General features: G+C 42.1%; 1 protein-coding gene and 1 long non-coding RNA gene across 5 annotated transcripts in view; one reads left to right on the forward strand and one right to left on the reverse strand.

Annotated features, from left to right (window-relative positions):
* arhgef10la (Rho guanine nucleotide exchange factor (GEF) 10-like a) overlaps positions 1 to 20,888 on the forward strand; it is a 192,596-nt gene that overhangs the window by 19,026 nt on the left and 152,682 nt on the right. The window contains exons 4-8 of one of the 2 annotated variants that reach the window (XM_066670557.1): positions 6,478 to 6,608; positions 13,785 to 13,874; positions 14,680 to 14,807; positions 17,134 to 17,217; positions 19,140 to 19,248. In XM_066670557.1, the coding sequence (XP_066526654.1) occupies positions 6,478 to 6,608; positions 13,785 to 13,874; positions 14,680 to 14,807; positions 17,134 to 17,217; positions 19,140 to 19,248 (542 nt within the window). The remainder of the gene's footprint in view (positions 1 to 6,477; positions 6,609 to 13,784; positions 13,875 to 14,679; positions 14,808 to 17,133; positions 17,218 to 19,139; positions 19,249 to 20,888) is intronic. The other variant, XM_066670558.1, reaches the window with a different exon arrangement.
* LOC136696174 (uncharacterized) lies at positions 10,911 to 12,253 on the reverse strand. Of its 3 annotated transcripts, none has more exons than XR_010802583.1 (3): positions 12,087 to 12,253; positions 11,450 to 11,642; positions 10,911 to 11,292 (listed from the first exon to the last, which is right to left on the reverse strand). It is a non-coding gene; the product is annotated as an uncharacterized lncRNA (long non-coding RNA). The 3 variants fall into 3 exon arrangements; XR_010802582.1 differs by lacking the exon at positions 12,087 to 12,253 and adding an exon at positions 11,893 to 12,020 and having other exon boundaries at positions 11,450 to 11,664; XR_010802584.1 differs by lacking the exon at positions 12,087 to 12,253 and adding an exon at positions 11,893 to 11,999.

Here is a 20,888-nt window from a genome sequence, read left to right on the forward strand (position 1 = left end):
TCACTGTGGATGTTGGGTGGAAAGCATGTCGCCGTCGTCCGGCACTGCCGTTCCTGTGGAATTTCCTGTACTGAGAGATGAGGCCAAATTGAGCATCTCTTCAGCTCCTCCTCCCTGGCTGTTTCTGCTGAGTGTACTTTTCCACCACTGAGATGTCAATATCTCATAGCAGGCCTGAGCTATCAATAGCATTTTCCACTGGTACCCCGTGTGTCAGCAATTTCCCGTCTGCTCTTTTATTGCAGGGGACCCTGGAGGTCACCCAAAGTTCTGCCCAGAACATGGGGTAGCTAATAGAGTGTAAAGCCCCACAGCACTGGGCATGGAGGAACTCATGTGATGGAACGCCGTCTAATTAATCTGGGATGAGTTGGAATGGCTCCTGTGATTCAGAACTAATCATCCAACGTCAGTACATGACCTCCCTGAGGTTCTTGTGGGAGAGTGTCTTAAAATGTTCACATAAATGTTCCAACATCGGCTGTAAAGCCGTTTAAATGTTTAGTGGCACTTTATGGACTTACTGATGTCATCAGTTTTTACCGAACAGTTTTTAGATGACCACACCCCCTTATAAGAGGACACACACTCTGCTGGTCTCACTCTACCTGATAACTGTTATAATAATAATAAAGAAAAAGAAGAAGAAACACATTCTCTGCATTTGACTGTTCAGTGGTACACACACTAGTGAGCAATGCTTCACAAACACTAGGGGCAGTGAACACACACACACACACAACCAGAGCAGGGTTCTGTCAACCACCTCGGTGCCCGGGGAACAGTTTGGGTATTAGGTGCCTTGCTCAAGGGCCTCCAGCCTCAAGGCCATGGCTGCCCCGTAGTAAATAGTAGATATCATCTCTTTCTAAAGTGTGCACAGTTTAATGAACTCTAATGATGGTTTTGGGCCTATAGGGAGCAGCTGGCGAGTTCACAGAAAATTCAAAGCACATTTGCAATGTTAGCAAATTGTTTGCAAGAATGAGGAGGAGGAAAAGGAGGTAAACACAGTCCTCAGAATTCAACCTGTGGGTTAGTATGCGTTCAGAGGGAGGAGGTTAGCAGGGAACACGAGCTCGTCAGTGTCAAGACAAAAGCAAATCTGTTGTCAGCGCTCTCTTTTTCTGGGAGTCTGTGTGTGTGTGTTAGACGTCTTCTGGTGCGTGATGCTCACGGCTATCTCATTTACATTCTGCTGCTGAACACCTGTGCGGAAGCTCCAGGGATTAGCTTTTACACACAGCCTTTGAGATGCCTTTGTATCCCGCGCTGTGATGAATAACTGCTGTGAAGTCTCTGTCTGCATTGGATTATGTCTCTCAGATTTCCCTTTTTTTTACAACCTCTGAACAGCCACTGGTCTGGGTTTGTGGCTTATCTGTGCACTCTGCCGTATTCCTGTAATTTCTCAACCCTGAGTCGGCAGCTTATTAGAGACACCTAGCTTGCAGACACCATCATCATTTATTCAGAAGTCAGAGTCCAGCGAACGGTCACAGCATTAAAACAAATACTTAGTTATAATAATAATAATAATAATAATAATAATAATAAAAATAGTAATAATAATAATATGCTATTGCCCCCACCAGGGTGTATTTCCACCTTGCGCCCAATGATTCCAGGTAGGCTCTGGACCCACCGCGACCCTGAACTCGATAGTGGTTACAAATAGAGAATGAAATTAAATGCTACTACTATTAATACTACTGATGATAATTTTATTTTTAAACAATATATTTTTTAAATACAGTGGAACCTCTACCTACGAACTTGATCCGTTCCGGGACCCAGTTCGTAAGTGGAAAAGTTTGTTTCTCAAGTCAGTTGTCCCCATTTAAAATAATGGAAAAGCAATTAATGCGTTCCAGCCCCCACCCCGAAAGTCACCCCTTTTTGCACTGATATATGTTTACAAAACTCTTAAATTAGTAAAAAAAATACATGTAGCGTTACTAAAAATAAAAAAGAAATACAGTGGAAACAGTAATAAAAAAGAAATAAAGTTTTAAGTGGTTACACATCGCTACCTTGAAGACGTGACGACTGGCTGGAGGAGTAACACAGGCACTGGCTGTATGACGGGAGGTGGGGGGTGGGTGGAATAACGGAGAGTAGGCGGTGAATGTGGGGAGATGAAGCGTAGATACGGCTTAACTTAGCACGAATTTCGATGTCTGCTATTTACACTAATGCTAAATTGCTAAAGCTACAATTTGCTAATCTTAAAAGCTCACTCAAGTCTGGGCGCTGGGAGACTCCCCTATTGGGGCCAGTGGCCATTTCCAGCCGCCGGCTCAACGGAGGCTCTGGTTCGTTTCTAGAGTCATGGTTCGTTGGTGGAGGCAAAAAATATTCAAATGCCCGGTTCGTATCTTGGAAAGCTTGTTAGTAGAGGTTCCACTGTATTTGTAACAATAATAAGTTGTTAACAACAATAATATGATGATATACATTATAAAATAGTTTTCATTGATCAGAATACAGGGTGGACCATTTATATGGACCTGAAACTACGGATACTGGAAGCCTGTGCTAGCATTTCTCCTGCGGTGATGCTATCAGTGTGTGAAGAGTGGGAGAAGAGGGTTGTATTGACAATCCAACACAATGGGCAGCACTTTGAACACATTTTATAAGTGGTCAGAAACTTGTAAATAACTCATGAAATAATAAAGTTAAAACCAAGCACCCCATTGTTTTTCTTGTGAAATTCCCAATAAGTTTGATGTCACATGACCCTCTTCCCATTGAAAAAACTAAAGTTGGATCCAAAATGGCCGACTTCAAAATGGCTACCATGGTCACAACCCATCTTGAAAAGTTTCCCCCCTTCCATATACTAATGTGCCACAAACAGGAAGTTAATATCACCAACCATTCCCATTTTATTAAGGTGTATCCATTTAAATGGCCCACCCTGTACAATCAATATTTTATATAACTGTAAAATGCCTAATTTAAATGTGTGGCACCTAGCACTATTAGTAGTCTTGCTGCCATACAGCTCCAGGGTCTCGAGTCCAGGGTTTAGCCATCGCCTCAGGTCTCTGTGTGTTGTTCTCTTGTGTTTTCTCTTGGTGGGTATTCCACAAATCAGGGTTGTCCATGTCCATGACATGTCCAGGCATGTCCGCCAGCTCTTTCCCTATTGGACAGGCTTGATTTTGGTTTTAAGGGTCTATACATACGCTTGTTTAATGTTTCCAAGATCCACATTTAAGCAGCCTTCTCCTTATGTTTGTTTTATAAAAACACATAATATCAGTTTCTATGAGTTTTATTTTTTCATAAATGAGGTGGATACTGATACTTTTTTTATTTACAAAATTAAAAACAGGCTCTTTCCATGTCCTAAACAGCTCAAATTTAAATGAAAACACTTTGAATTTGAGCTGAATCCATGGATCATTCTCAATGGGAGTGATGTAAAGGTCACACAGGTTGTGATTTGGCTGTTCAGAGTCTCATTGCCACTGATCCGGTATGGATACGGATCGGATTTCAATACCACATAATAAAGTGGCCCAAATCTGATCTAAAAAGGTCCGACTCAGTGTGATTTTTGCTGTTCACACCACCACACAAACGACACATCTTTATCACATAGTGAAGAAACTGTTTGGATTTGGGCCACATTTTCCTGCTGTGTGAATGTAGCCTATTGATGTATGTATCTTTACACTCATATAGCGCCTTTCTAGACACTCAAGGACGCTTTACAATCCACACACACACACACACACACTGGCGAGAAGCGGCAGCCAAATGCGAACAGCGTACTCTCGACCAGGAACGACCGCCCACCTGGAGGACTGCATTGGGCACTAGGGTTTAACCCAGGACAGAGTGCCATATCTGGGGTCACACACATTCACTCACACAAACAGACATTCATTCACATACACACTCATTCACTCACACATCAGGACAGTTATTAGAGAAGCCAATTCACCTACCCTCCATGTTTTTGGACTGTGGGAGGAAACCGGAGACCCCGGAGGAAACCCACGCAGACACAGGGAGAACATGGAAAATCCACCCAGATGGGACTTGAACCCAAAATCCCAGTGCTGGGAGGCGAATGTGCTAACCACTAAACCACCGTGCCCCACATTGACTGTGTTTATAAAGGTTCAAACATAGCATAGTCAGAGCATAATACAGATAGGTTAATGTGAGTTATGTGAATAAATTGAGAAATCCTGCAGTGAGTACACCCCGTGCGTTCCACTTCCCTCCCACAGTCTAATCAGACAAGTTTGGTTTGTTGTTATAAGAAACTGGGTTTGTGCAAGTTTTCATTCCACAACACTGGAGAACATTAGTGAGAACATTAGTGAGGATGGTGACGCAATTGCTTCTAAAATGATCAAATGGAGATCCATTTCTTCAGAGACCATGGGCTGTAAGGCATCATTTGAACATACCTGGAAGCAGTGCACTATGTAGTGACTAAAGCATAGTTTTGAACACAGCCCAAAAGACTGTGGAAGCACTTTATATAGAGATATATATTCTGACCTAGCTTTAGTTTCTGTGGAATTACTGCAGAAGGTGTCATCTGTGGAAAGGGCTGTACCTGCTCCATTATTGAAATTACACCCAGGCTTTTGTAGAGTAATACACTTCTTAACAAGTGTATGCTCCCTCATTCAGAGAACAGAGCTGAATAGGTGACTTGGAACATTAGCATTATCAGACTGGATCACTATGTAAACACTTAGGTTTGTGGGTCATATGTGAGTGAGCTTTAGTTTTAAATCCTTTGAGGGATTGTAGGCGTAAGGCTAATAAATAAAGTAGAGGCCTTCTTCTGTATTGCTTTCTTCTGCGTAAACAGAAATGTGGGTGGAAAAACCCGCAGCGCTTGCACAAAAACTCAATTAAACATCAGTCTTGTTTGAAGCTGCCTGAGCTGTGCTTGGCAGTTTGTTTAATGCTTAAGCAGCCCCTCTGAGTGCAGTTCCATACATTCTGAGAGCTTAAGCCAAGTCTTTAAAGAGACTGTCAAATGTATAGGAGGCTGATGTAGTTAACAAAGCATTGTTACAAACAGTATGGACACTTACAATCACAGACATCTGTGGACACTTACAATTCTGTGGCTCTGCTGTTCTCACAGCAAAACAAACTCCTCCATTTGTGTTCTGCATATTTTAATGTGGAACGTTTGAGTAAGAAGCCAATTGTAGCTTGTTGGTGGTTGAAGTTGAACTTGTCGGTACGTGTTTATTCACTGTATGAATTACCACAGAAACTCTGTGCTTTTAGTTTTTTTAGCGCTTTCGTTGTGTGTTTATTTTCATGGAAATATGGTGGTCTCAGCTCCATCTTAAGTACAATAAGTCAATATTACCCACGTATGGAGCAGAAATAGAGCAACTTCCTCATTTATTTCAAGCATTTCAACATTCAAAAGCCTCTCCACTATTCAAACACCTTTAGATTCTGTTTCTCAGCTGCATGCACAGAGAAAACCCGAGCCGTTTTGAGCCGAGAATTTTTTTATTTCCCATTTCCAGAGCTAGGGCTGTGTACAAACACTGTACCTTTTTCCACCATGCAAACAGACATATGATTTATCAAATGGCGAGGAAAGTTTTTGAAAGGTGAATATTGCTTTTAAAGCCTTCAATTGATAGATACAGTAGACTACTAGAGTATTATTGTTTTAGGGCTATTATGTTGATAGTTGTCCTTCTAGGAACATTTGTTTTGCAAAAAACTCAAATATCTGGTTTCCGAATCAAATCTTTGAATGAGGAGAGACTTATAGATAAGCTAGCATTTCAACTAAATTTTTAACCTAAATATGACAAAATAATATACTGTAAAATTACAGAAATTGCATGAATCATTTCAAGTATTCACTTATCACGCCCTTATCATTAATGCAATGCTTTCATTCATTGATTCATTTATTCATTCATCTTCTGTCAGTGCTTCATCCTGATCAGGGTCATGGTCTAGAGTCCACTGATTCACTGGGCATCAACCACTCACACATACACTCACACCGGCGGACACCTTTGCACGGCCAGTCCACATACAAACCTGTTTCTGGACTGTAGGTAGAATGCAAAGCACCAAGAGGAAACACACGCAGACACAGGGAGAACACGCCAAACTCCTTACAGACCATAACACTGAGGAAGGGATTGAACAGTGTGGCATCAACACTACCGCGTTGATGCCACCAAGCTGCCCTATTAAGACAGTTCATGCAGTTTTATAAACTATTAACTGGAGAAGTGTTACATTACATTTCTGGAAAGTGATGGTGATCCGTGAACACACAGCCCACCATGGGCTTTAATTATGGGAGGTCATGTGTAGAGCTGGTCCTATCTCTGATGGAAGCCTCTTCTCTCCCACTCACTTCCTCATACTTCCAGCCTGATAATGACCTCAGCACAGCAACTCCCTCAAGGCTCTGAACTAATTCGCCTCTATTTTTGGGGAATGATCTAGAGATTTGGCCTCTGGGATCCCCAGCTGCTTGGTCGGAGAAGAGGGTCCAGCTGCAGCCCTAGAGACGGATCTAGCACGAGCCAGCGTGGAGAGAGAAAAGGCCACAGGCGGCACATCCCATTATACTGGAGGTGAGAGTCCTTCCATTATCACTGATTCTATTACGTGTTGTGTTATTGCTGGTTCTGTGGAATAAAGCTTGGACCACTGAAGGAATAAAGCTTAGTCTAGGCCTGAAGGTTAAGTTAGTTCCTCTTTGCTGCAGTTACAGCTTCTATTCCCCTGGGAAGCATTTACTTTATGTGTTGGAACATTGCTGTGAGGCTCTGATAGGATTTAGCCATATGTCTGTAGTGTACACGTTGCCCTGTACATGGGGGGCCTCACTTGATCATCATTTGATTTGTCATTGTTTGTGAACCTCAGTGATGGTCAGTGGATTGTATATGGATGGAATGTTTGTGCCGGCCCCTCACATTAGCTGATAAATTGATTTGGACGTATAGTGTTTGCCAAAATATAAATAAAATTAAATAAATGAATAACATGAATATGATGCATTTTGTGTGGATTTTTAGTTTATTACATCATGTGAACACAGCAGCTTTTACCTTTTTGTATATATAATTTCATTGCTACTCTGGGCTTAGCACTGCAGAAACTCCACTATGTAACTTTGGTGGAGGGTAGGACACCACCCCTTCCCTCCCCCTTGATTTCAGGACCGAGCTGTAAAAGTGAATTACACTCTGCAGCTGTAGAGGCAGCGCTGGTGCAAAAATACCAAAACTTAGCTAGTGTTCCTTTAATATGCTTATGATCTCTGACATGGAACTCACAGTCTTCAGATAATCTAAACCAAAGCTTACACATGTTTTGGACATGGTATTATCCTTAAGAACAGAATAAATTCATGCACAAGCCTTCGCACTTTTTCCTTGATGGAGCTCATAATGAATGCAGTAACGAATAAATACTTGTCTCTTGCCATTTTTAAACTACTTAATTCATTCATTCATTATCTGTGAGCGATTATCCAGTTCAGGGTCGCGGTGAGTCCAGAGTCTACCTGGAATCATTGGGCACAAGGCGGGAATACACCCTGGAGGGGGCGCCAGTCCTTCACAGGGCAACACACACACTCACACAATCACACCTACAGACACTTTTTGAGCCGCCAATCCACCTACCAATGTGTGTTCTTGGACATTGGGAGGAAACCGGAGCACCCGGAGGAAACACATGGAGAGAACACACCACACTCCTCACACACAGTCACCCGGAGGAAACCCACGCAGACACAGGGAGAACACACCACACTCCTCACAGACAGTCACCCGGAGGAATCCCACGCAGACACAGGGAGAACACACCACACTCCTCACAGACAGTCACCTGGAGGAAACCCACACAGACACGGGGAGAACACACCACACTCCTCACAGACAGTCACCCGGAGGAAACCCACGCGGACACGGGGAGAACACACCAAACTCCTCAAAGACAGTCACCTGGAGGAAACCCATGCAGACACAGGGAGAACACACCACACTCCTCACAGACAGTCACCCGGAGCAGGACTCAAACCCACAACCTCCAGGTCCCTGGAGCTGTGTGACTGCAACACTACCTGCGACACTACTTAATATGTTAATTAAATAAATATGTAAATAAAAGGATAATTGTCATTTTTAATATTAAACACACACAAAAAGTGATTAAATGTATTCCTACACAATGATTTTAACTGTATTTAACAGGTGACTCCACTATTGTATTGTCTCAAATTGTTCTTTATTTGCTCACTTCTACCCTGAACCCACTGTGATTGCACAAAGATGTGGGCAAATATCACTAAAATATTCATCTTCACCTTTCGCTTTTCATCAAAGCAGTCCTAATGAAACGTCCCTGTCTCTTATTAAATTGACTGCGTGGCTGCAGATGATGAAATGGACTCGTACTTTACCAAGGTCAAAGTAAATTTCATATTAATAAAGGAAAAACACTGGAGTTTTATTAAGAATTGGCTTCATTAATCTTTACTCTCTGCTGTAACTTGTGAATATGCAGCCTTTTCTCATCACAATTCATAGACCTTGAAAAGTAATTTTGTAAAAACTATTAAAACAGTTTAAAGCTTGCATGTGCTCTGACACTGGCGAAGCGGCAGATGAGCGCACACACACACACACACACACACACACATGTGGTTATTTACCTGGAGGGAAGCTGGAGCATGAATTGAATAAAAGGATATGAGAATCAATATTGGATCTGCACTTCCATTGTAGGAAATCGCCCTTGGCTTTAACACAGTCAGCAATAAAAGGGAAAAAGTGTGTCTGATGCCTCAGAGTGTGGGAGAGAAAGTTTGTGCTTGTATTTAGCTCTATGTGAGGACCAAATTTGGAAAGACACAAACATTTTGCGGGGGAGGTTTAGCAGCTTCCTGCGTAGCCAACTTTGGCTACTCGTGAAGCTTTTGCACTGGACAAAAGCCAACATAAACCCACATCTAATAATGAGTGAATTTGGACTGTAAAGCAATAGGGCTGATGTTCGTGGACATAATAGAACTTTGAGAGCTGTAGTGGCTTTTGAGATCAAGAACTAATCATTCAGCATCAACATCTAGTCAATTTGCTCAGATATGAATTCCTTCAAATCCACACAATAGTCGTCCAAAATCTAGAGGCTGTTTCTGAAGCAGGGGGTGGGGGTGGGGTGGCAGTTTGGCAATGATGAGGGCTTGAAGTAAAAGTCCAGTCCAGGTCCAAAAGCTCCAGTCTTTCAGACTTAACGGTGTGCCTAAATCACTATGGACAGCATTTATAGCTCTACAAGCTAGAGTCATCACAGCATGGACTCTAGCTTGTTGTAAGTGATGCCTGGCTATTTTTCCAAACAGTCTCATTTGAAATAATGGGCTTTATGTACACTAAAATAATATGTTCATAAATCACACCCTCCTCCTTAGTAATGTAAACCTATTGCCTCCAGCATATGATGCCCATGAATACAGATGGGGCCCTCTGACTCAGTGTTGGAGTGCTTGTGTGTGTGAGAGGCGTAGGCTGCTGGGAGCTGATAATCAGTGTGATAGGCAGGCTAATTGTAGTTGGCTCTGGGTAATGGTCAAGGAGTGTTGGATCTGGCTATTTCCTCTCGCAGCATGAGAACATTCAACAGACCCCCCTCCCCTCCTCTTTAGTTTAGCCTGCCCTCACGTCGCAGGTCGTCTCTCTCTCTTTCTCACAGATCCTGACAAAAGCTTAGTTAGCCTTGTTGGCTAATCCGTTCCACAATACCCAGGGCACAACCTCCCCTCCGTTTAACTGGAAGGAGTGCCTCTGGAGATCTAACGGAGGGGAGAAATCGTTCTAGACAAATCACATTTTAAAAGGGAATCAATAGGCCCCGGCTAGCTAAACCGAGCAGACATGCTTTGAGTGAAGCTAATGGCTAATCCAGTGTGCTACAAAAACATGGCAAGACTGCAGATCACTCCAAGAGCATGGATGGATACAAACACTTTCTACAGCACACAAGGCTTGTAGTAGGTTTACCAAGACTCGTCCACTCTTCTCAGAGATTGCGTATAGCCGAAGTTAGCAGCGATCATGCTAGGTCTCAAGATGTTAATTAGATATGCTCTGAGAACACATGGTTCTTCAGGATTTATTCTGACATAAAGGATATTTATAGCTAGTTTGTCCCTCTTTGCAGCATTAATAGGTTCAGATCAGAATATTTCTTCCAGGACTTTTTAACTATGTGTCAAGGTTGCGCAGACTTTGATTGGTCAGCAGTTGGATGAACTTGGATAAAGTTCAGGAAAGATAACAGCAGAGGTCCAGAAATATGAACTCCCCTGTCCACACTACAAAGACAGCAAGATGGCAGCAAATACATCCATCCATCCATCCATCCATTATCTGTAACCGCTTATCCAATTTAGGGTTGCGGGGGGTCCAGAGCCTACCTGGAATCATCGGGCGCAAGGCGGGATTACACCCTGGAGGGGACGCCAGTCCTTCACAGGGCGCAGCAAATACATGGAGAGAGATTTTCTAAAACATCGGTTTGGACCTCACAGTATGAAATGAGGTGTGGAAGAACTTGTGGGGAATTACTGACAGCTCTAACAAAAGCTTGGTGAGGAAGTGCCAGTGTTGTATTTGTTTCTTTCCTGGCCCCGTAATCTACGATGTCCCACATTAATGTCCTACTTCCTACACAGTGTACTTAATACTACTGCACCATACAGTGCATTAACTGTTAGACAGGGAGAGCTTAATCTTAAAGTTAATCTTGGTTTTATTATCCAATACATTTTGAGTGTAGAAACCATTATTATATAACTTACGTTGTGCACTACATAGGGTGGAGGATCATATTTGAGATTCAGCCCTAGTGTTTTGGTGGCATAATTGAAGAGTGACGTAGAGTGACGGCATACACTTTCTACAGTGTTCAAAGCCTAGTTCAGCTTTGCAGGCCACAGACCACATTCCCAGGCTCTTATTAAAGCCAGGTTCACCAGGTGACTGCTGGAGTTAGGCCACAGATCAAATGCAGTCCCAAAGTTCAGTCAGTTTCTGAAGATTCAAAACTATATGCTTGTGATTTACAACTGCAACAGAAGAGCACAGGAGCTTCTTCTGAGAGCATGTGCAGTTCTTTTGTGGTGAATCCTCTCTTCGAATCCTCTCCAGCATCATGCAGCATCACAGAACCCACTATTTCTCAATTACATCTGCTTTCAGAAAGCAATTAAACAAGCCTCTCCATCTGTTTTATGCATCGTTTAGCCTGCAGAAGACACACTGAATCAATAGTGATTTTTTTTGTGTTACACAACATCAGAACCAGTAAAAGGCTAAAAAAACAAAAATGTGTACAGAGCTCCTGAAGTGTTTACACTTTGCTAAACTTGCTGGTGAATCCAGGTTTTTAAAGGTGTACTCACTGTGGACGTAGATGTTGAGTTGTACACATACAGCTTTCATTCATTCATTGATTTCTATAAGTACTTCATCATGATCAGAGTTGCCATGGGTCTGGAGCCTACCACCTTTCATCACAGGGCGGCACCCACTCGCCCAGTCACCCATACGCTCATATCTAAGAACATGGGTTTTGGATTGAGGAAGCCAGAGCACCTGGAGGAAACCCACACAGACACTGAGAGAACACACCAAACAACAAACAGTCAGCAACCCAAGGTTTGGGTTGAAATGAGATGAAAAGAGATGCTCTGTAGCAGTTGAACCGGAGGCAAAATACACCACAATCAGTGCCAAATGTCAGCAAAAGGTTTAAAAAGCCCTGCAGCACTGTTCTTCAGGATGACAATGCCCTACTCGTTTCCTTTGGGATGAGCTGGAGTGACGTTTGTGATTCAGAACTTACCATCAAACGTTAGCACATGACCTCCTTGAGACCTAGTCTAAAGCCTGTCCAGTCTCCAGGGGTGGAGGGTTACCTAGTAATACCTTTCATTTCAGAACAAGTGTTGGATACAGCAGGCTTGAACAAACTTTTGGTCATGTAGCGTTCAATATAGAAAAAATGTTTAAAGGGGCACTTTCCTGAAAAATTCTCACCTGGTGTGACATTCACCCTCCTGTGGCTGAAAGCCTTTAGCCTCAGATGTGATTATAGGCCTCAGCTGGATCTCACTGCATTTCATGAGCCAAATTGAACCCAATTATGGGTTTGATTCTCATTAGCACTCTTCAGATAGACTTCTAATGTTAGGCACTGGGTTTTATTGATCTGAATTCTGTGTGGTGCTTGCTTTGCTCCTTTATTTATTATTCTCACAAATCTAATTGCTTAGAATGTACTCTGTGGTATTGAGGGGGCTTGGTACCGCTGTGTCACCAGTTGGGTCCTGCCTCCCTGCTGAGGAAATGAGCCAGAGATGAGCCAGGGTTCAACCCAACTAACCCCTCTCACTCACCCGTCGGCGTCGTCCTGATGTGAAACACCTGGGGAAGGAAAGGGTTGACGGTATAAAGAATGGGCCAGAGAGAGTTAATAAACAGTCCAAAGGCCAAACTGCTCTGGCTTGGTTGTTTATGTTTTTTGCTGCAGCAAACCTTCACATTTTTTATTTACATTCAGACCCTTTTTTGGCACAGCGTGGTGTTCTGGTCCAGTCTGAGCATTGAACCCTACACTATGCCAACCTAATCGCTAACACTGACAACAGTATATATTGTCACTGTCCAATTAAAAGCATGTATCTCCAAAAATAGTAACTTTACAAGAGAAGGAAAAAACCTTAACTTTCAAAGGAATTCCATGTAAAAATATTTTATTCCAAGTAATTTTGTAGCATTTCTATTGGTCAACACTATGTGAAGGACAGCTGATGTGTTCAAATGAATGACAAAAATGGAGATGCATGTTTTTAATCGGACAATGACGATATGATTTCATCTTTATATTTTGACCGTCATAACTGAACTAGGCGGCACGGTGGCGCAGCAGGTAGTGTCACAGTCACACAGCTCCAGGGACCTGGAGGTTGTGGGTTCGATTCCTGCTCTGGGTGACTGTCTGTGAGGAGTGTGGTGTGTTCTCCCTGTGTCTGTGTGGGTTTCCTCCGGGTGCTCCGGTTTCATCCCACAGTCCAAAAACACACGTTGGTAGGTGGATTGGTGACACAAAAGTGTCTGTGAATGTGTGTTGCCCTGTGTGAAGGACTGGCGCCCCTCCAGGGTGTATTCCCGACTTAGGTTCTGGACCCACTGTGACCCTGAACTGGATAAAAACGGTTACAGATAATGAATGAATAACTGAACTAATGGACATTTTGACTGTAAATATAGTAAATGAGTTCCAGTGTTCTGTGAGGAAGTGTGTTCTGCCTGTGTCTGTGTGGGTTTCCTCCTTGTGCTCCAGTTTCCACTTACAACCCAAAAACATACTGATAGGTGGATTTGCTCTGCGAAAATGCTCGTAGGTATGAATGAGCACAAAGTCGAGTGAGGGTCTTTTTTGCGCTGTGCAGTTTAGCTCTCACACGCACGTCTTAATTTTAAAATACCCTCCACATTTTTAATACAGTGAATACAGCATTACCGTTACACCACCCAACACTACTCCGGACTTGACCCTGAACAGAATGAAGCAGTCACAGACATTAAATGAACAAAAGAAAAAATGGAAAAAATAAACTGGTGACCTCTTATTTGTGAGGTATATTTTACAACATTAGTGAATCTAAACTTTTGAACCGAATTGTTTGGCAACCAAGTGAGCTTATGTTTTCCTGTTTGCTGATCTTTTCTCAGGTGAAGTCTCTGTGGAAGCTGACCCAGACTCAACCAGCCCAGAGGTGATTTACGATGATGTTCCATGTGAGGATCTGTCTCCAGCAGAAGGTCAAATATAGCACTTGCATTCAGAGAACGCACGTGTCTGTGTTTGTGTGCATGTATGATAGTATGTCTGCCAGGATTAGGCCTTTGACCGGTGATGGTTACCATGGTAACAGTCCCAAGCATTGGTTAAAAACTTTATTTAACGTCTGTTTAAATATAGACACCCTTCCAAACCTTATCAAGACACTAATATTCACACATTTCAGTTTATACACGTCCAGAAGTTTGCAGACACTTATTGTCAAAGGTAAAGTGTGACGTTCAGGTCACCATGCCTACTGCCAGTTATTGACTAGAGGGCTAGGGTTAACAATAGATTATGGAGCAGTAGAACTGTATTGTTTGAATAATGGAGCACCTTCCAATACCCTTGGGATGTGTTGTAGTCATAAACGGACCATCCACCATCAGCACCTGACCTCTCTGATGTTCTCCTAGCTGAATGCAATCTAACATCTATTTTAAAGCCCTCTTGTAAGAGAAGAAGGTCCTTATTGATCCCTTTAGTTTCAGAAGGGGATGCTGGATTAGCAGATTTCCACAAACTTTTTTTCCGCCATGTTGTATATGTTCGCTGAGGATGTTAACATATCATTTGATCAGGCGTGACCAAACATTTACATAAGACTCATACATATGGACATAGCTTTGTGTGCCCAGTCTGGACGGGATGCGTTTGAGTGCCAGGCATTCATGCATGTCTGTGTGCATGTGTATTTGTACTGTCTCTGTGTGCATCTCTTGACTGTTCCTGTGTCTCTGGGGCTATGCTAATAGCAGTGTGTGTGTGTGTGTGTGTCAACAGGAGACATGATCTATGAGGATGTGCAGAGAGACGAAGGCCTCCAGGGGCCCCATAGCGGATGGAGCTCCAGTGAGTTTGAGAGTTATGATGAGCAGTCAGATTCAGAGAAAGCGCCCACCCACAGCAAGGTGTGTGTGTGTGTGTGTGTGTTTACCAGGAATATATAAAAATAGTGGAATTAAAACCTGTTTACACACTCATATTGTGGGGTTTCATAATAAATGGAAAACATTATTTATAGAAATCTATGTCCCTACAATTAACACAAAAAGTGTGTGTGTGTGTGTGTGTGTGTGTGTGTGAGAGAGAGAGAGAGAGAGAGAGCGAGAGGGTGGCATTGGCCTCAATGCCTAATATTCTAACACATTTAAGGCTGCATAGATTCTGTAACACAAAGCATGACATCACAGAAGCATTGTTGCATTATGTAAATGAGCCTTCTAACCAATCACAGTTGTTCTTTTGTGTGCTATGAGCATCATGACTTACCTCAGACTTCCAGAGGGGATCCTATGGAGGATTGGATGAAGAGAGGGTTTGGAAGATCTAAATGATTATTAATTATGGTCAGAATAATATAGGACAATCTTTAATCATGCATGTGAAACCAATTTACTTTTACATTCTAAGATTATAAATCTTATCCCAGAAAAAATCACAGTGTAACTGTGATATCATACATTATGCAAAGAATTATAACATCAAAATTAAACATATAATATTCCATTTTAGATCAAATCAGAGAAAAAGCTGAAGGTCGTTTTGGTTTGGTGTTTCCTGGTTGAGCCGTCTGCTGTTCAACCACCGGGGGGCAGTGTTTGTCTACATTTCTGAACAGCCGCAGTATCAGCCTCACCAGCATTCCTATCTACTTTACCCAGACTGAATGTCTGAATTCACTATGCACTCCCATTAGCTGCCCTTATAGTTCCTGAGGTCAGCTGCCATGGAAAGCTCTCTGCCCAGACAGACGTCCCCGAGAAACCAATTGCCCATTGCCATCCTCACCTTCGTCCTGCCCGTCAGGCACTCGGCCAGTAAATATCAGACACCCCGCTTAAATAACGAAGCCATGAGTCTCTCGAGCAGTTCTCACACTATTACACTGTTTACATTGGAGAACGAATAGTTTTTCTTGAAGTGTAAAGATTTTTAAATAGATTTTCTAAATATAAGGATTCACAAACTCCCTCTAGTATCAATCAGAACAACCCATAATAATAATAATAATAATAAGGCGAGGCAGCCGTGATGTAAAAGAGCTTAACAGATTGAAATTGGATGCCACTCAAAGACTGTGTCACCACGTACCATATATTTGAAACATTTGTACACTTCTTCGATAAGTTTATAGTGTGAATGCAGAGCTTGTATAATCTCCAACAGCTGCACGTGAATGCCATCAATTCCGCACAGACGTGTTCAGAATTCCTCAAAGAAGCAACAGTGCTAACTCCATATTAATACTCTTCATTTTAGAACACATATTGGATAAGTTAGTGTTCACTGGCTTTTGGTGATACAGTAGAGGTCTGCATGGGTTTGACTTTTTAATGATGTTACCATCCTGCTCCAACTACACGTTATGCTCACGCCCACCCGCAAAATCTAGCGTCACTCATGCCCGCGACTGCCTGCAAAATCTAGCATCATTGCCCACGCCTACTCCATTCACCTGTCGGCGCCTGCCTGCTTTGACTCATGAGTCATTGTGTAGATGTGTGCATGCTTATATTGGCTCCTCTTTAGCCAAATGATTTACCCATTCTTAATCATTACAAGCCCGTTTCGATCAATAAAATATATCTATTTTCTTCCGATGGACCATGACATGACACGGCAGGCATTGCGAATTCGATCCTTTATTGCACCGATCCCATGAGACCTGGGACAGTCACATGGGCAGTGAGTGGACATTGTTTAAAAACTCCAGAAGCACTGCTGTGTCTGATCCAGCGCAACACACCCTAACACACCACCGCCACGTCAGTGTCATTGCAGTTCTGAGAATAGTCCACCATCCAAATCAGACCTGCTCTATGGTGGTCCTTTTTGGGTCTTGACCATTAAAGAACAGGATGAAAGGGGGCTAATAAAGTATGCAGAGCAACATATGTAAAAACAAGGAGGTTATTTTAATGTTAACTCTGATTGGTGGCTCAAATCTGATTGGACAAGATCAGCATTCACACTGTTTTTATTAATTCACATCAAACTCTTGCTCAGTATGAGTCTACTGCTAATGCTAAAGCTAAACCCATGCCTTCCTTCCTAGTCTCCCTCCCTTGTGTGCCTGTTTTGGGACTCATCCTCTTGGTGCTATTGCTGCATTTAGCACTCCCTCATTCCTCTTTTTCCCCTTCTCCTCTCCCCCTCTCTCCTTCATGGCTACCTTCTGACAAATGTGCTACTACTACCGCTGCTGCTGCTGCTGCTGATGTTGTGATGCTGTAGCTGGCCCCTGATGTTCGGCGACTGAGGGAACGATGTGCCAGAACCAAGAGGGAACTAGCCCTGAGACTTGGGGGAAAACACCAGGTATACACATGCTAACGTTACCCCTCAAAACTTGGAATAACTCTTCTGTGTTTAGGTTTTTATTTTATTCAGCAATATCTTGTTCAGTGTTGATTTAAATGTAAGTAACTAGAGACTAAACAGGAAATTAAGGTGGACCCCAGGTGTACGTCAGCCCTTGAGGATGTTTAATTTGGTCCAAAATGATGTTTCCCCAAATCCAAGCATAAATTCATATATGAATTATTAAATTCTTCCTGTTGAAAATAAAATATTCAGCTAATGGAATGTCCTGTGATGTTAAAAGTAACCTGACTAACTTCTTTATTTGTACATTGTGTGATATTTTGGCCTTGATTTCCTCCAAAGCCCAACATTTGGAAACTCTACAAGGATGTATTTTAATGAAGATTTGAAGATTTTGTAAACACTCAGTTATTTAATGATAATTAATGCGCTAAATTTATTTATTTATAATAAATCTTTGTCACGTTATCTGATATATGTTATCTGATGTAATTATAACTTCAGTCCTAATGATATACAGCTTTCTCAGATATGGAATCATATTATGGAATAATATTTCATCATTATCTTTCATCATTCATTTTTGAAAAGCTCCCTACTCATAGTTTGAAATTTTTTAATAATTTAGGTATAATTCAGTACATGCATCCGCATTTATATCTTTGAAAACTGTGATTTCAAGCTTTTGAACTTTAGTGTATACCAAAGGAGAGAGAGGACCATAAAAGGAACTGTCTGAAAGAATACTTGGTCTCTCTCTCTCTCTCTCTCTCTGTGCGTTCACATAATGTGCTTGGCATCTGCTTCTTTATCCAGTATATATTTGGGATGAGTTGGACAGAGGCTTATGATCCAAAACTAACCACCCAACATTTCTAAAAGATCTCTTTAATGCTATGATGGCCGAGTGCCACTGAATCCTTACAGAAATGTTCCAGTATTTAACGTGAAGATTTAGTGCATCAACTACTTATTAATCTCATTTTTGTAAGAAAACAAACAAACAAACAAACAAGAAAAAAAAACATTGATTGAACACAAGTGTCTGATTTCTGAACCTGAGATCTTTTTCACTGCTCATGTGTGTGTGTGTGACCATGTCAGATTTCATGTTTTAAGGTTATGCACATCTAGCACTTACAGGTCAAAGTCATTTTGGTTTCATATTTCTACCTCCAGAGCCCAAACCTGCTTTAACCTCTTTCTGCAGGCCCCCTAGTGGCAGTTGTTTTTAATCAGCTGATAGAGGAGTCACGGTGTGTGCATTTTCATACTGTGCAGAGTGAAACATATCAGGTAAAATAGAACCAGAGAAAGTGATTAATATGGTAACTCTATCCTTGTTGATGTGGTTGATGTTCAGAAAGACTGATTTGGACACCAATAAAATAAAAAAATCAGTGTATTTTTGGCTTTGCTTTACCTCATTCTTTAAATCAAATACAAGTACAACCTGAAGCGTACTGTATATGGAATCATAAGAAATGGTGGGCACTCAGAACACTGTGGAAGGGGTTAACCCTGTTTTACTATGTCTCTTACCGTCTTTCTGTCCTCTGCAAACTGTAACCTACTGCTGATGAGTGTTTATAGGTTTTGAGGACACACATATGAATGAAGCCACAGGAGTGTGTTTGCTGCCACATGTCAGTGAATGCCCTGCTTTCGGATAGTGAGGCCAATAGCGCTCCTCTAGTTTAAAAATATCCCCGTGGTTTCCCTGTGGCTTGTGGTTCCCCAGGATTTCACCCAACTGCGGGAGGTGTTGCATCAAACACAAACCTCACAGAGCTTATCAAGAAGGTCCAATATGAGCACTGGCTAATGTTTGCACAGGTTTATGATGGCTGATCTTTCCCCAGCAAATTCCTTCTGGTCAGTTTCTGGTCACTTACATACTATCGTCCCTGCTACAGGTTCACCAGCTGATGCGAGCGGCACGCAGCGGGACTAAGGATGGCCTCGAGAAGACCAAAATAGCCGTCATGAGGAGAGTGTCCTTTCTACAGAGGAAGGACCACTCAGGTAATCTGATTTCTCTTTATTTAAAGCTGCAGTTTGCAGGAACTTACACTAACCTCAGATGTAGGTGATTGGCTGAGACAGTTTTTTTTGTCTGGGGTTTGTTTCTTTAGTTTTGCACGAGATACTTGGCTATGAAGTATATAGGAGCATATATCCCTGTGATAAACAGGATATGGCCAAACTGTTTACATTAGCAGCAATAATGTAAACAGATGTGAATTGTGGATATTTTTGTATCCCACAGAGCTGCACAGGAAATGGTCTCATAGCCCACCACATCTTTGCATCAGCAGGGTAAAGGATCCTACTTTGTTTCATAAAGAGGACAAACATAACCATAATTAGCATTTTCATCATAAAATCTAATAGAAAACTGTTATCACTTTAGCCTCCAGTGCGTTTCTCTGCTCTTGTGACGGAATATGGCAGTCGTTCACACACAGACGGTACACAAGCTTCAGTAATCATGTTATTTAATTAGATTTGTTCCAGTTTCTAAGAAACTACAAGCACAAGTCACATATTTTTTTGCCTAAATAACCTGATTACGCTGACCCTGTGCTCAGAGAGTGGAGCAGATTCTTGGAGGGTAATATTTTATCATAGCTCTGTCTAATTTTTGTCTGTTTTGTCTTTAATTTAAATAAAGGTTTTCTTTGTCTGAAAAAATGTGAGAAACCTGGTGAAGTTTTCATGCTGAGGTGAAACCAAGGCTGAATTTCAAATGCTTTTCTACACCCTATATAGTGCATTCATTCGTTCATTCATTATCTGTAACTGCTTATCCAATTCAGGGTCGCGGTGGGTCCAGAGTCTACCTGGAATCATTGGGCGCAAGGCGGGAATACACCCTGGAGGGGGCGCCAGTCCTTCACAGGGCAACACACACACATTCACTCACACACTCACACCTACGGACACTTTTGAGTCGCCAATCCACCTACCAACGTGTGTTTTTGGACTGTGGGAGGAAACCGGAGCACCCGGAGGAAACCCACACGGACACGGGGAGAACACACCAACTCCTCACAGACAGTCACCCGGAGCGGGAATCGAACCCACAACCTCCAGGCCCTATATAGTGCATAGTAACTTAAATAATATAAAATAACTTTATATTGCATTTAAATTCTTCTATAAGATGCACATTATCCTGTTAAATTAATGTCGTCTGGGTGTAGGGATGTGTCTGGTGTCTGGGGTGTGACTCAAGCCTCTGTCCAGGAACAGAAACATGAAATGGATAAATGGGTTAGGTTCCTCACTAATATTACTGTAATTGTAACATCAACATAAAAATCAAAGAAACAGTAAATCAACATTCTTGAGTTGAGTAATGTGGAAGTCCATTGAGCTTGACGTCTGTAGGCTCATGTACAAGTACTCCACTGTGTCCCATTTTATTTTAGGCTTTTCTGTGAAGATTACACAGGCTATTTGCAGTTGAAAACTTCATCAGACGTGTAGCTCTGGTGGAACACACTTTGGTGAATCCACCACATCTTGGAATATGGGGAAAAGTAACTTTAAAAAGTTTTTAAAAACTTTACAAAGTCCTTTCTTTTAGTCCAAATCTCTTTAAGGAACAGTTAGTGATGCATTTTTAAATCCAGCTCCGCTGCCTCAGACAAAAAGGCCGG

Source organism: Hoplias malabaricus, chromosome 5, assembly GCF_029633855.1.
Source record: "Hoplias malabaricus isolate fHopMal1 chromosome 5, fHopMal1.hap1, whole genome shotgun sequence".
In the NCBI taxonomy this organism is placed as follows: domain Eukaryota; kingdom Metazoa; phylum Chordata; class Actinopteri; order Characiformes; family Erythrinidae; genus Hoplias; species Hoplias malabaricus.